The sequence below is a fragment of the Urocampus carinirostris genome, chromosome 6 (assembly GCF_059441175.1).
Source record: "Urocampus carinirostris isolate Australia breed hairy pipefish chromosome 6, RoL_Ucar_1.0, whole genome shotgun sequence".
NCBI classification, from domain to species: domain Eukaryota; kingdom Metazoa; phylum Chordata; class Actinopteri; order Syngnathiformes; family Syngnathidae; genus Urocampus; species Urocampus carinirostris.
The window spans coordinates 25,107,585-25,122,889 of record NC_142354.1 but is presented as its reverse complement, the minus strand read 5'-3'; the positions used below and the strand labels follow the sequence as shown (position 1 = coordinate 25,122,889).

General features: G+C 38.7%; 1 protein-coding gene and 1 long non-coding RNA gene across 2 annotated transcripts in view; one reads left to right on the top strand and one right to left on the bottom strand.

Moving 5' to 3' along the window:
* erbb3a (erb-b2 receptor tyrosine kinase 3a) overlaps positions 1-10,325 on the bottom strand; it is a 40,867-nt gene extending 30,542 nt beyond the window's left edge. The window contains exon 1 of the mRNA XM_088338431.1: positions 10,069-10,325. Within this exon, the coding sequence (XP_088194557.1) occupies positions 10,069-10,168 (100 nt within the window). The 5' untranslated portion in view covers positions 10,169-10,325. The remainder of the gene's footprint in view (positions 1-10,068) is intronic.
* On the top strand, positions 8,148-13,530 carry LOC148364359 (uncharacterized). Its single transcript, XR_015850749.1, has 3 exons — positions 8,148-8,266; positions 9,755-9,861; positions 13,463-13,530. It is a non-coding gene; the product is annotated as an uncharacterized LOC148364359 (long non-coding RNA).
* The last annotated feature ends 1,775 nt before the right edge of the window (positions 13,531-15,305 follow it).

Below are 15,305 nucleotides of genomic sequence, written 5' to 3'. Positions count from 1 at the left end.
AATTTACTATGGAGCTTTGACAAGAAATTCATGTGGTTACTGGCATTTTTAAAGAGGCAAAATGTAGATTTTGTGTAATCTTTAGGTCTTAGGTCTTAAAATGTAAGTGTTTTAATTGCTTACATGTTCAATTGTTCCAGCCCAGCCTACTAGCGCTTAGTGTTGGGCATGAAAGGTGATCTATAGGTCAAAATTTCGTCTACATCTGACTGGTTGCTCTGTAAGTCGTTCAAGTTCCGGGATTGCTGATTGGCTGACAACATAAAATTGTTGTTTGTTGTGCTTGAATGTCAAATGTTGTTGTTATCTAACTAGCAGGGTGACGAGATGAAAATGATAAGCTGATGTTTTTTCTGATGTCGGGCTGTGATACCAGTGATCTACCGGTAGATCGCGATCTACCTAACAAGCACCCTGATGGATTGGAAACAAAAACAAGTTCTACAAGCACAAGGAAGATTGCAAACTCTGGAGAATTAGGGTGACCAAACTAGGGCTGCAACTAATACTGAATTTTATGATATGAAACAACAAAAACATTCAAGTGCCAAATAGCCTAACAATAAACAAAAATAGATACCAATGTATGCAAATATGTAAGACAATTTTTGTTTGTTGGATTTTAGCTTGCATATCGAATGTTTTTATAAAGCCCTTTGAGTTGCATTTCTGTGTCTGAAACCTGCCGTATATATAAATATGTATTTTTATCAAGATGACCTCATGCATCAAAATATCGTCTCGAAGCGCCCCCTGCCGGACAAATGTGTTACTACAAGTTTGTCGCCGCATCAAGTGGAAATTCAATGCACTCTTTTATTTGCATTGAATTACCGTGCTGGGTGCCGCTTAAATCCCGTAACACAATGAATCAATGATGAAATTCGTTTTGTAGCGTTTTTAATAATTGATTTGAATCGATTTTAGCAATTTCTTGTTGCCGATCGCATCGCTTTTCTTTTTTTTGCCAAGCCTTTCACAAGGTTTTTAGTTTTTGGGAAACAATAGTATCAGTAAGCTAACGCAAAGTTAAGCCATCCAGTCATTTCCTACTCGGTGCATGGACTTTATTTTTTATAAAATTAATGTATTTGTTAGGGCAGGGGTGGGAACCTTTTTGATTTAAAAGAGCCATAAAAGTAAAAATATTTAGATTTTTCTTTTTCGGAGAGCCGCTACATTTATTTTAAGACAAAATTCAACATATCCGACAAACCTGTTTTCCAAACAAAAGCTAATTCTTTAACACATTTTCTTTCACTGTGTGAAATTTGATTATTATATCAAATCTATGAAATAATGATAATGCCTGTGTCCCATATCAATATCAACATACTTAAAATGTGTCTCTTTCCTTCAGTTACTTAAGAGTGTTGAGGCTCATATTGGCATTTTTGTCCTAACTCCTAACTAATGGTTTCAAAACAAAGCGCAAGCAAAGTTACCTTGTAAAAATGTCACAAAATACTGTAAACAAGGATACCAGTTATTTACCTTCAGTGCAGACGGCGCTGGGCAAATAAGGTAGAGTGTGCACGCCCTGTTTATTGCTCCGCCCATTCCTACCGCCAACCCAATCAAATTCATCTAGGTGCTTTGCTAGAGCTTCTGGGTAAAATGTTTGTTTTGGGTTGAAGTTTGTTTTGTGCCTTTTTATCATAAAGTGTCTCAACAATAAACACAGATTGTTAAATGAGGATTATTTAGCGATTTACAGATAAAACGGGTCTGCTGTGGAGACACCTTGACTGCAAACAGTAATTAAAATTGTGTCAAATGTAAACTGCAGACATGGGGACTTGAGACTTAGTGACTTGGACTCGAGTCGACTCGAGTCGCTGTTTTTATGACTTGTGACTTGACTTGGACTTGGCAATCTAAGACTCGGGACTTGACTTGTGACTTGACTTGCCCAAGAAAAAAATACTTGGGACTTACTTGGGACTTGAAGGTGAAGACTTGAGACTTACTTGAGACTTGCACATGTGTGACTTGGTCCCATGTCTGGTAAACTGGTTTGAACCTTTTGTACATCAGTAATAATTGGCTTTGAAAGAAGTAATATATTACACTAAATGTACATTTTTTGTTTTATACCCGAGCACTTGCACTCACGAAAAGAGCCATATACGGCTCACAAGCCATATGTTCTCAACCCCTGAGTTAGGGTAAGACAATGGAGCTGATTTTTTCTATGCTCGAGTTTATATACTGTTTTCTTGCTAAGCCAATCAAACGATGAATATATTTAAATTGATTTATTTGTAAATCTGACAAGATGGGAACCTCTTCACAGTCGAATGGGGAATTTGAATGTTGCCTGTGATCATTCAAATGTACACTTTATGACGCATTTTGCCTGATGGCTTGGAAATTTTTCATCATCACTGCTGAGTTCTCATCGATTACAATAAGCCTCGATTTTCATTTCCACGACCTTCGGCTTTGTGTGAATTTTAATCCTTGTAGAGTGGGAGGTAAACACAAAAGCGCCTTGAAGAAATTGCAGACTTGGGTAGATTCACACGCATTTGGATTTGTTGTTTTTGTTGGTGAATACAATGGAATACAATTATATGTTGTTCTAAGTTGCCATGGGCTGCACTTCACGGGACAAACAAATCGGGCAGTAGCCAAGTGACGACTTTGTGGTGCAAAGGTGTCAAATTCAGCTTTATCTGTGGCCCATTGAGCAGATCTTGGAAAAGGGGTTCTATAAAATATAGATAAAATTAAATCGTTTTGTTGTTCTCCATACAAGTATCAACCAATGCCCAACACCATCTTTCCATTGTTTTCCATGTAAAATAAATTGAATGTACTGCGACAATGTACAACCAAAATATCTTCAAGTAGAAAATATAACTCTTAGAATGATCTAAATGTATTTTTAATTGGGTTAGAATATTTTCTTTCGCAGTGATGAAAAAAAGAAGGTAAAACTACTTTGGGAGAAACTGAAATTTTTCCCATTTTAAATATATTTTTTTTCATTTTTTAAGAATTATTTGGAAACACATTTTGACGAATTAAGGAAATTTCATTTTAAAATAGTTTATTTTTGAGAAATATTGAAGACATGTATTGATAAATAACATGAGAAAATATACTTAAAATCTGAAAATTCATTCAAAACTGAAAACAATAATTTTACTTAGAATGTATTTTCTACAAAGGAAAAAATACAGTCTTTGTTAGTAGGAAAAAAAGGTTGAATATATATATATTTGATATATATACATATATATATATATATATATATATATATATATATATATATATATATATATATATATATATATATATATATATATATATATATATATATATATATATATAAATGTGTATATTTCCAAAGGTAAGGGTGGGAAAAATATATATCCACTATTGTCCGCCGCCTCCACAAACACGTCTCACGTTTATTCCACTTCCCGTCATCCCCCGTGGTTTTCGCCCTTCTTTTTTATTTGCCCGTACAAAACATATCAGAATAAGTCTCTAAACTAAATACATTACAAAAATAGACAGTTGCAAATACATACTATACATGGTTACACATATTTACAAAGAAAGACGGTACACCGAGAGAGTTTTCAAAGCTTTAATAATGATAATATAACTTTCATCCCAAACGGTGCCTGCGACAGGTAGCAACACGCTAACAACACGCTCGCAACACAGAATACGGGTCTGTTAAAAAAAAACATACCGTACTTGTAAAAATCACGGTAAACCGTCCTCATCTTCCTCCTTAGAATTGAAGCCATCAAAGTCGTCTTCCTCTGTGTCGGAAAGAAACCTTGTCATCTAGACGTCGTCCCACGCTCCCATCCACTCCTGATTCTGTGCCCTCCTCTCCGACCGGCTTTTCAGAACCCGTTGGTGATGGTGGATTTTTTGATGCTGCCCCACGCTGTCAGGATCCACTGGCAGACTTGCGAAAAAGTTGCCTTTTGCATGCGGCCAGTTTTAGTGAAAGATTTCTCGCCGCTAGTCAAGCCAAGAAGTTGCAGTCTTCCTCGGCGCATATATTCCACCAGTCTAAATCTTACCTTTTGTACTCGAGCGCCGCTGGCGGCCGTTAGAAAAATTACATAAATTGGCCGCATCACTGAATAAGCCGCAAGGTTGAAAGTTTGGGGAAAAAGTAGCGGCTTATAGTCCGGAATTTACGGTATATTATTCTTTAAAATCTCTACGTTGTTATCAATGACGATAAAAACAGTTCTACACAAAATATTTCATTTATTTGAGCAGAGGAGTTTATCAACTGTTAAACCTGATAACACACCAACCTACTATCAGTGGCACTATATTTATCTCAGTAAATGAGATCTTTGGTCAACAAGGCAACTTAAGCAAGATAAATCAGTCACCAACACAAAAATCGAGTCACAATTCCAGTGAATAATTACATGAAAACACCACTTGTAGTCTATGAATACAAAATAAGCAGCCCTGGAACCTTTCGACATACCTAGTGTTAATGGTAGAGATTAAGCACAGTACAATAAATGTCTTCGCATCTAGAATGCAAAACAAATTGCTGTTGGTCCGGTTGCTGATGTTTGTGCATTCTAGAAAATGTCAGCCTTGATGAACCTCCTTTAATTACAAGTTGTGATCATCACCAACAATTTTCACGAGATTTCAGCACCAAAAGGCATTTGTGTTCAGGTGTTGTTGCATGAGCGCTTGCTCATCGTGCAGTTATTTCAAAACTTTGCACGCCAAGTTTCTGTTTACCTCCTTCATGTCTAAGTTGTCATCATTTCCTCCTTCCCGCTTCGTTTTTTCTAAAAAACATGTTGTTTGGGCCTCCACTATAACAAATACATTTTAAATAATATTGTAATTGTAGAATATCGGGTCTTGGTGGTGATGTTTGAGGCAGGTGAGGCACAGTCAGATTTACAAACAAATGAACCTACATCTTATTTATCATTTGATTGGCAGAAGGAAAAAAAAAATTGTAGCATAGAACAAACATTTTTTTTTCCAAAAACCTTTTAATAAAAGCTTCGATTGGTAATTATCAAGAAAAGAATTCCTGGATGGCTTGTCACGACTTCTATTGTTTTGAGCCGAAGTGTGCACCAAATCAGAGTACTTGGTTTCACAATCGACCTCTGCCATGAGGCAAGAGAATTGCGGGCCTCACTTTGGATCTGCAGACGGTTAGCACAGTAATATATTACAGACAACCTTTTTTAAATCAAAGAAACAATAGATAGGTAATCCTCAATAATCAAAAGAAGTCAATAAATGACTGGATGGTAAGACTTGCTGTGAGTTTGCTAATACTATCACAAATTTTATCACCTAGGGCTGAGGTGTACACCAAATTAGAATCCTTGCTCTCACTATCGCCCTCTGCCATGAGGCAAGAGAATTGGGTGCCTCATTCTGCTGTCAGCACCGTATTACATTACATACTTAATAATATTCATAAAATAATATGCAAATTCAGCAATTTTGAAAAATAAAATCAAAATATTGAGCAGTGAAATGAGAAAGAATTTTGAGACTTAATAAGTACTGTGATACTTTGCTATATTGCAGTTTATTATTTATGTTTTTGATACTTCATGGATTTTCGTTGTGCATTGTGTTCTGCATTCTGATTGGTCAGACTGCCGCCCCATATCGTTTTTGTGTTGCGGTCTAAACGTAAAACAACTTGACGAATCTACATTTTTCAATGTTGAGTTTCTTTAAAAGCCACTATGTCAACAAAGCGCTCTGGACCGCCACAAAAGACAACATGGTTGGACTTCTCCTCATGCTAAAGATAGGTAAAGGCATTTATACGTCACATTTCCGTTTTCCCAATAACATCCACCTGAAGGCGATAAAATATCATCTGAAGTGAAAATAATTGATACAAGGTAGAGCAATACAGCAGCTAGATTATTTCTAAAATCATAATGGACAGCACAGAGGTTTTAGTTAAAGAAAAGTACAGAATATGTCATGATTACTGATGCGGGGCACCTGAGTTTGCTCCGTTGGCGCCAACAGCCCTGGGCGCTGATTGGCTCCCTGCTACTTTTTAAACCCCCCGGTTACCGGATACCAGCGTCAGACTGTCTGCGAACCTTAGCTATACGCAAGGCCAGCTCTTTTGACGCCTGACTTTATCCTGCCCTGTTTCCGTCTGATTCCCGTTGCCGACCTCTTTTCTGAACCCGTTTTAAGTTTTTGCTCCTCCGTCCCGGCCATCGACCTGTTTTTTCTCGCTCTCGACATTGTCTTCGATCGACACGGAAGTGCCACTTACGCGTTCCCAGCGATCTGCTACCCAAAACTGACGATCACCGGATCGTGGGTGAAAGCTCTTTCCTCCTTCCAAATAAAGCTGAGTAAAACAAATGCAAATGGGTCCCATCTCCGTTCCTGGTCCGTGACAGAATACAGTACTTTTTTCAAATTAATGCTTGCGCCTGTAAATAGGGTTTGTTCTATTGTTTCAATGTACTATAGATAGATAGATAGATAGATAGATAGATAGATAGATAGATAGATAGATAGATAGATAGATAGATAGATAGATAGATAGATAGATAGATAGATAGATAGATAGATAGATAGATAGATAGATAGATAGATCGATAGATAGATAGATAGATAGATAGATAGATAGATAGATAGATAGATAGATAGATAGATGAAACGAGGGATTATTGAATAACCATTTTTTTATTTGACGCAAATTGGGGTTGTGCCTCAACTTCCTCCCCTGACTGCATGTCACCACTCTATTCAATTTTTGTTTTGTACTGCGCATCAGTCAGACAGAGCAGTACAGTAGTCATTTACATTTTCCACGATATAAATTCGTGGAAAACGTAAATTCGGGCTGCCTCACAACAGACATGTATGCTGTATGGTAAAATTCCGGTTTGAGAGTGCAGGGACCCTACACTCTGCTGCACTTTGATGTACAGTGGAACCTCGGTTTTCGAACGCCTCTCAGTTCGAACAAATCGGTTCTCGACCAAAAATTTCGAGAAATTCTTGCTTCGCTGTTCGGTCAAATAATTGGAGTTCGAACGCCGGTACGCTAGGGTGCGATGCTGAGCGGCGTACGGGTGTAGATCGTGTAGATTGCCCCCACCCTTCGTGAAGAACTGTTATCACGTGCGGACGTGTTTTGTTTTGCTTTCGCTTTTAATATAGGTGTACCAAGTGTTTTAGCCCCTAATTATGCCTCCGAAGAAGGCCGGTGCAAGCAGCAAAGTTGCTACAGGTGAAAAAAAGAAAAGTAGTGCCTACAACTATTGCATTCAAGAAACAAATAATAGCAAAATATGAAGAAGGTGTGCGAGTTTCCGATCTTGCTATACATACAGCATGGCTTCTGCTGAGCACCACAAAGGTAAGAAATCCTATTCATAATTCTTTTCTTTACCCTTTGTTTATTTTTACACGTTCATGTTAGCGTAATCTTTCGTACGGAAGATTACGATAACGCGAACGTACGATTAGCCTGGGTTAGCTTTGTTTACGTAAAACATTCAGGGTGTTGTAACGGAGCCCCATTTCCAATGAAGCACTAGCCACTTGTTGTGGAGACCCGGGTGCTAAATGACGTGTAAACGACCAGATTTTTGATTTTTACATGTTCATGTTAGCGTAATCTTTCGTGCGGATGATTACGCTAACGCGAACGTACGATTAGCCTGGGTTAGCTTCATGTTTACGTTCATGGTAAACATTCAGGGTGTCGGAACGGATTAAAAATGATTTACATTACTTTTAATGGGAAAAACGATTTCGGTGATTAAACAAATCGTTTTTCGAACAGGGTTCTGGAACGGATTATGGTCGAGAACCGAGGTTCCACTGTACATATACAACACAAAATGTTTGTACATAGTCTACACCCTCTTACACATATGATTGTAGTTTTATTGCATTCAAATTTTAAGCGCCTTTTCTTAAAGAAGATTTCAATGGCATTCTCCTGTTGATGACAATAAAGACAATCTTGGGTCTTAAGGACGTCACCCTTTGGATTCACTTCAACTGAAATTGTTCTTCTCTTGTTGTTTTTAAACATGGAGGCGCGGTCAAATGCAAATGTTTTTGTTGTCGGAACATCGGAACATCAGCTTTCAGAAATGCGCGACGCGATTATACCGATTATTCAAACTACTTTGTTTTCCTCAGTCGCAGGCGCCACCAGAGTCTGATGCGACAGGTGACGGTAGTTGGGGTTAAAGTTCACCGTTTCCCCGGGATTTAAACAACAACAACACTCACGGTGGGTGATGACCTGACGCCGGCTCGTGTACTTCCTCTGAGTCGATACGACGTAAAACAATGTGCAACTTGTTCTGTTTGGCTTCATTGTAGTGTTTTTTTGTCAGGCGGGTTGAAATAAGTTCAAGAGTGTCAAGTGAGAAACAAGTATCTATTTTATTCTGTTCAGTTTATACACTGGGCAGATATATTGGTTATTTATAAGGTTATCGTAGGTATCATATGTCTTACTTTGATATATTTGAAGCTATTTGTTTATAATATTATTTTTCTATTTAAAGTCTTTATTAGGTGTTTATCCTGTAGTTCAATGTCTAATTGCGTTGTAAACAATGTTCCCGATGTTTGTTATCATTGTTAATAAATATAATTCTAATTCTAAAATAAGCTAAATTCTGTAAGACAGCAAGTCATTTATGTTAGTTTTTATTATATTATTCATATTTAAGTAGAAAATCACACTAGCCTACATGCTAAGAAAATTATATGCCACCTGATACTCCAGAAGACGTTTTTTGTTTTAAGGATTTTATTCTGAAATAATTCTTAAAATGAGCACAACAGATTTAATTTTGTATTTATTTATATACCTTGAAAGTTAGCTAGCTAGCTTGATTGTCATTAAGTCCCACATAGGAAACTGATTTAAGTGACTTTGTGTTAATTGTTTAAGCCATTAAAAAATATATATTATGTTGGCAGAAAATGTTGGTAGTTGTATTATTCTTTTTACTTTAATATATTTTGAAATATTTGTTCTAGTACAATAAGAAAAATATTATTTCAAATTAACAAAATTCTGCAAGACAGCAGATCGTTTTATGTTAGGTATTATTTTTCTAATTTTCATTGAAAATCATACTTAAAATAAAAAAATTAATACCTGATACATCTGAAAATGTCATTGTTTTAAGGATATTTTTTCCCGTTTTACCAGAGAAACCGAAAATATAGAGCACCATGGGAAAAATTATATTGTTTTAATTTTTCATTTATTTATCTGGCTGGCTTGCTATCTTACTTATCATTAATTTATATTTTGATTTATATTAGAATATAGATAGATTTCTTTTTATAATAATTAATTGGGTCCCTTTATTGAGCATTTCATTTGATAATGTGTATTTTAAAATGTCAAAATCCAATAGTGTTTTCCTGCTTACGATTTGATAAATATACTAACACATAAAATGAATACATGATTAAAAAGTGAGTATTGTACAAACAGATGTAGCCAGTGTGTTTCGTGAAAAATACATTTTTTCTCGGCAGGGAGACAAAAGAACACTAGGGACTGGAGAGTCACCAAAAGAGCATTTTTTATTCTCTGTACTTAATTTACCGTTGTGAATATCATCAGTGTATTTTAACAATTTGTGTTTAGTGGGCCGGATTAAAAAGCTTGATGGGATGCATGTGGCCCGCGAGGCGTAGTTTTCCCACACCGACTTTGAAATGAAGGAACTAAAACAACATTGAAATTTCTCAGGATTCCAAACGTGTGGGAAGACCATAGAAAATGTGTGAGACTGTTGTGAACTCTCGACGAGTGTTGAGCAACTCATTTGTGGTTCCAGAACCTTGAACGAATGACAGGTGAGATAAGCGTTGCCCCACAAACTTGTGGGAGAGGTGCAGGTGAGTCATTGCAAACAGGTTTCCGAGTTTGCCGAGCAGGTTGTGATTGCGTGGCCCGGCAGGTGTTTTTTTCTAAGCTGAGATAAGATTCTAAAAATTCACTCTAGCAATCTTCTAAATGAGCTTCTTTATAGAACAAGAGAAAGCGAGTCTTTCAAATCTTACCTCCTTGTGTCTGAGCGCTGCAGAGTTGCAGAACCGAGCATGGCAGTAGCAGCAGGACACTAAGCACCTGCAGGACCTTCTTCTCCAACGTACTCATCATCACTCAAAAGGTCTCACCGTCTCCAAGTTGCTTAACCGTCCCATGAAGCAAAAAAGCCCAAGAGTTCATTCAGAACGGCCGTGGTAGTAAATCCTTTAGCAACGGTGGTAGGTTCTGTCCTAGTGGTGCCGTCCCCAGCGCATAGTGTGATGTTGAAATGAACAAGGCAGTGATTGGAGCGTGGCTGGGGGCCAATCACAGATGGGAGCGCCTTTTTCTTCTTCCTGCCAGGCTCTGATTTGAATGGGAGGGATTAGCTTGCATAGAGTACACACACAGGCACACACCACTCAAGTAAACACCAGCTTGCAAAACTGGATACCTTGAAACAATTTAGAAGATTGGAATGAATTGTGACATTTAGATTTGAACTTTTGTGCATAACAAGATATTGTGGAACTATTACCTAGCGCTACCTCCCACTTGCATCCCACTTGCATCCCACTTGGAATCTAAAAAAAATGATCGGTGGCCTCGTCAACTATTTACCGCGCACCAGGGCCATACACAGCTTTCTTGAACGAATTCGCTGAACTTTTGTCTGAACTAGTAACCTATACAGACAAAATTATAATTATGGGGGACTTTAACATTCATATGAACTCCCCACTCAATTCACTCACTGTTGCGTTTCGGTCTCTAATTGATACATTTGGTTTTAACCAACTCGGTGATTTGCCAACTCATAAAGATTTGGTTTTGACTCGAGGAGTTTCAACCTCAAACATGACGGTGTTACCGTGTACTACAGTTATCTCGGATCATTATTTAGTTACATTCGAGGTGCTAGCTAAATGTAGTACTAAAAAAGCTGAATTGTGTAGTGAACGCAATATAAGCACTGGCACATTTTCTGAGCTCTCCAATCTTCTTACAGGAGCAGTTGCGTCCTTTCCTTCATACAAAGGCTCTATCGACTCACTCATGAATGAGTTTAATGCTACCCTGGCTAGTGTCCTGGATTTAGTAGCGCCCATACGGCTTAAATCAGTTATTAAAGGTCTTTTTGGCGTCCTTGCACCTTCGGTTCTAAATATTATACATATCACTCTCCTCAGGTGTAGTTCCAGCGGCTTTTAAGTCCGCCGTTATTAAACCCACACTGAAACGACCCAACCTTGATCCAGAAAGCCTATGTTATTATAGACCTGTGTCAAACCTACCGTTTCTTTGTAAAGTACTTGAAAAAGTAGTGGCACAGCAGCTGAATGATTTCATATCCGAGAACAATCTTTTTGAATCAATACAATCAGGATTCAGGGCTAACCACTCTACTGAGACAGCTCTGATTAAGGTAACCAATGATCTCCTACGGGCAATGGACTCTGGCGCTTCATCACTTTTGCTGCTGCTGGACTTTAGTGCTGCTTTTTACACAGTGGACCATAATATCTTACTAGAACGGTTGGAAAAATGGATTGGTCTCTCAGGAAACGTCCTCTTATAGTTCAGATCCTACCTCTCAGATAGGACGCACTGTGTTAAATATGGCGAAATTACATCTGAGCCCTTTAGTGGTACCTGTGGTGTTCCGCAGGATTCAGTGCTTGGCCCCCTTCTTTTCAGCATTTACATGCTTCCATTAGGTGATATCATTCCCAAGTATAATATCAGTTTCCATTGTTACGCAGATGACACTCAACTATATCTCCCAATGGAGGAATCTGCCACACTAAACTGTGCAAATTTGGAGGCCTGCCTCACTGAGATAAAAGAGTGGATGTCACTCAATTTCTTGCGTCTTAACTCTCAAAAGACCGAATTGTTAGTTATTGGTCCATCTAAATGCCGCGACTTATTCTCTAAAACTGCTGTGAACATTGACAAATGTCACATCAGAGTGACTCACTTAAAAATTTAGGTGTCACATTTGACCCCGATCTGTCCTTTCAAACACATGTGAAGAAAATTACTAGAACCGCTTTCTTCCATCTACGTAACATTGCTAAAATTCGTCCTATACTGTCTCAGTCGGATGCGGGGATTATAATTCACGCGTTTGTTACCTCCCGTCTCGATTACTGTAATGCACTACTCTCCGGTCTTCCGATGACCAGACTCAAGAGTCTTCAGCTGGTACAAAATGCCGCAGCAAGGCTTTTAACTAGGACAAAAAAGTCCGATCACATCACCCCAATTTTGGCTAACCTGCATTGGCTCCCTCTTAGCCTAAGATGTGATTTCAAAGTTTTCTTATTATTACAGTAAGACCTCGGTTATCGCGATTAATGGGGACCAAAACCACCAGCGATAAGTGAAAATCCGCGAAGTAGCGGCGCACCTTCAAAAAAAAATTTTTTTTTAAATTATTATTATTATTTTTTTTTTTAATTATTATTTTTTAGACCCGGTTAATGGGGACCAAAACCACCCGCAAAAACTGAAAATCTGCGAAATAGCAACGCCCCTTGAAAAAGAAAAAAAAAAAAAAAAAAAAAGGTTTTTTTTTAATTATTATTTTTTAGACCCGTTTAATGGGGAGGAAAACTACCTGCAAAAAGTGAAAATCTGCGGAGTAGCGACGCCCCTTCAAAAAAAAAAAATCTCATCTCATCTCATTATCTGCACCGCTTATGCTTATTATTCGCAAGCGAGCCCCTAACCCATGGCGTGGGTACTTTCAGGCGTGATACGTACGACACCGCGACAAGCCGGCCTGTCGGAAGCGCAGACACCCCCCCCCCATACAGGATTTTGTACGGGAGTCGGATTTGGGGACAACACCGGCGCACGGTTTTGGTGCGGCTTCCGCTTCACCGCTGTAATGCATAATAGTCTTTGAGATCCCGTCAGCAAACACGAGCTTTAACTTGCGCCACGAGCACCATGCTAAGCCAGAAAGGCTCTCGACTTACTCTGGCCGTACTGAGTGTACTGGTAGCCCACGGCTGCCACTGCTGGGTCCACGCAGCTTCCGCTTCACCGCCCCCTAACCCCCACAGGTCCCCCCCTATGTTCCGGCACGAAGCCTTCGTTCTGAGCGCGCCGGTCTTCTGGTGATCCCAAGAGCCAAGAAGTGTTCCGCTGGTTCGAGAGCGTTCTTCATCCGGGCACCGGTGTTGTGGAATGCTCTTCCCCCTGAGATCCGATCAGCAGTGGAAATGTTTAAATCTAAGCTTAAAACTCACTTCTACTCTATAGCATATAATTAACCTAAACTTCTCATGTGTAATAACCTGTGAAGCCCTTTGAGACTCTTTGTGATTAAGGGCTATACAAATAAAAATGACTTGACTTGACTTGACTCGTTGTATAGACCTTTTGCATGTGGCATCACTTTGCCTTCTCTTGCAGAATGAGAGCCATGACAGACGGCTAGAAGCACCCTAGCCTCAGCATTTGAATGAGCCTTTGAGGTGAAACAAATATCAATAGCCATGACAGAAGAATATAATCGCGACGTTTTACGATGGTGAGTTTTTGCTGTGCGATGGGCTGTTCCAAGAGGCAATGTTCTTTAGAATTTTATCATATCTGTTTTGATTAAATGGCGGCATTGCAGCTGAGTGATTAGCTCGCCACATCACAGTTCTGAGGTCATGGGTTCAATTCCAGTAACCAACCATTCCTGTGTAGAGTTTGCATGTTCTCACTTTGCCTGCATGGGTTTCCTCCGGACGCTCTGGTTTCCTCCCACATTCCAAAAACATGCATTTAAGGTCAATTGACCGGTCAAAACTGTCCCTATCTGTGAATGAGCGAGTCAGTCATCTGTTTCTGTGTCCCCTACGACTGTCCGGCAACCAGTTGAGGGTGTCCCCTGCCCACTGCCAGAAGATAGCTGGAATAGGCTCCAGCACCCCCGCAACTCTCCTGTGGATAGGCGGGGAAGATAATGGATGGATGGGTCTGACAGAAAACAGAAGACGGTGATGTGTACATCAAACCGAGGTACTCGCAGCCCTCAAATTATTCCAGGATTTGCAGTTAGTATTTTTACAAGGTATGTTCTATGTATTTCCGAGCAATTTTATTTGGAGTATCGATTTGAATCATATGCAAAAATACATTGACTACTATATAAACCTGCATTTTTGTAATACTCGTGGGTCAGAAAAATTGTATTTCTTTTACATAACGCGACTCGGGAAGCTGACATAATTGTCGGCCATCCTGCCGCTACGGGTACCCAAAGAAAACAAAAAGGTGGCAGAGAAGAAGAGTATGTTTTGCTCTGTATAGTTTGTATTGTTCCTTGAGCTTTTTGGCACTTGTTTTTAGTTGCATTACACAATACAGCGACATCGAGTGATGAAACATTAGACAGTGTCACTATAAGCAAAAAAAGGGAGTGTGGCATTTATTTGACATTACTTGGTTGATGTTATCAGAATCTTAACTGGAAATCTGTTTCACAGTTCACTGGATTTAAAGAAACTCACCTCAGTATTTGTTTTAGGAATGTTTTAACTTTTGTCAAACAGGGTTCATACGCCTTTTTTGTGGCCAAATTCAAGCACTTTTTAAGGACTTTGAAAGATAATTTTAAAATTTCTCCAGTACTTTTATAAGAAAAAATCCGGTGTTAATCGTGTTTTTTTGCGAATCCACAAATATATCTGCAATTTACATATGCAATTTTGGATCTTATGTTTGCATTTATCAAGACATATGATTTTTAGATCTTGGGTGGATCGTGAATACATTTGTGAATCTGAACAATACGTGTGTAAATATTTTTTGAGACAAATCTCTCCCCATATTAGTGTTGGGGAAAGTGACGGTAATAGGTAACTTGTATTTTCAGTTGCAGGAAGTTCTTCCCATTCCCATTTACCACTGGGAAACGTTACCTTAACGTTTTGGATGACCCATGATAAATGTCCACAATTGATACTTAATCTTTGCATTAATACACATTTCATAGTGCCCTTTTAACGTGTAGTATGCACCTGTTCTATTGAGCCATACAAATTGATGTCAGCTGCCGTTAATCACAAGGGAGGAAATGCAATGGCAAAGCATAGCCACCAGAGAGTAAGGGCCAGGGGTAATTTTTAAGCAGACTTGTTGTGAAACTTGGCAACAATTTCAAACATTTACAAGCACTTCAGCCAAATGTAAGCATTTTTTAATCCTAGAAAACACAACATTGAAAGGATTTCAAGCACTTCTACAAACACTGACAACAAGTAAA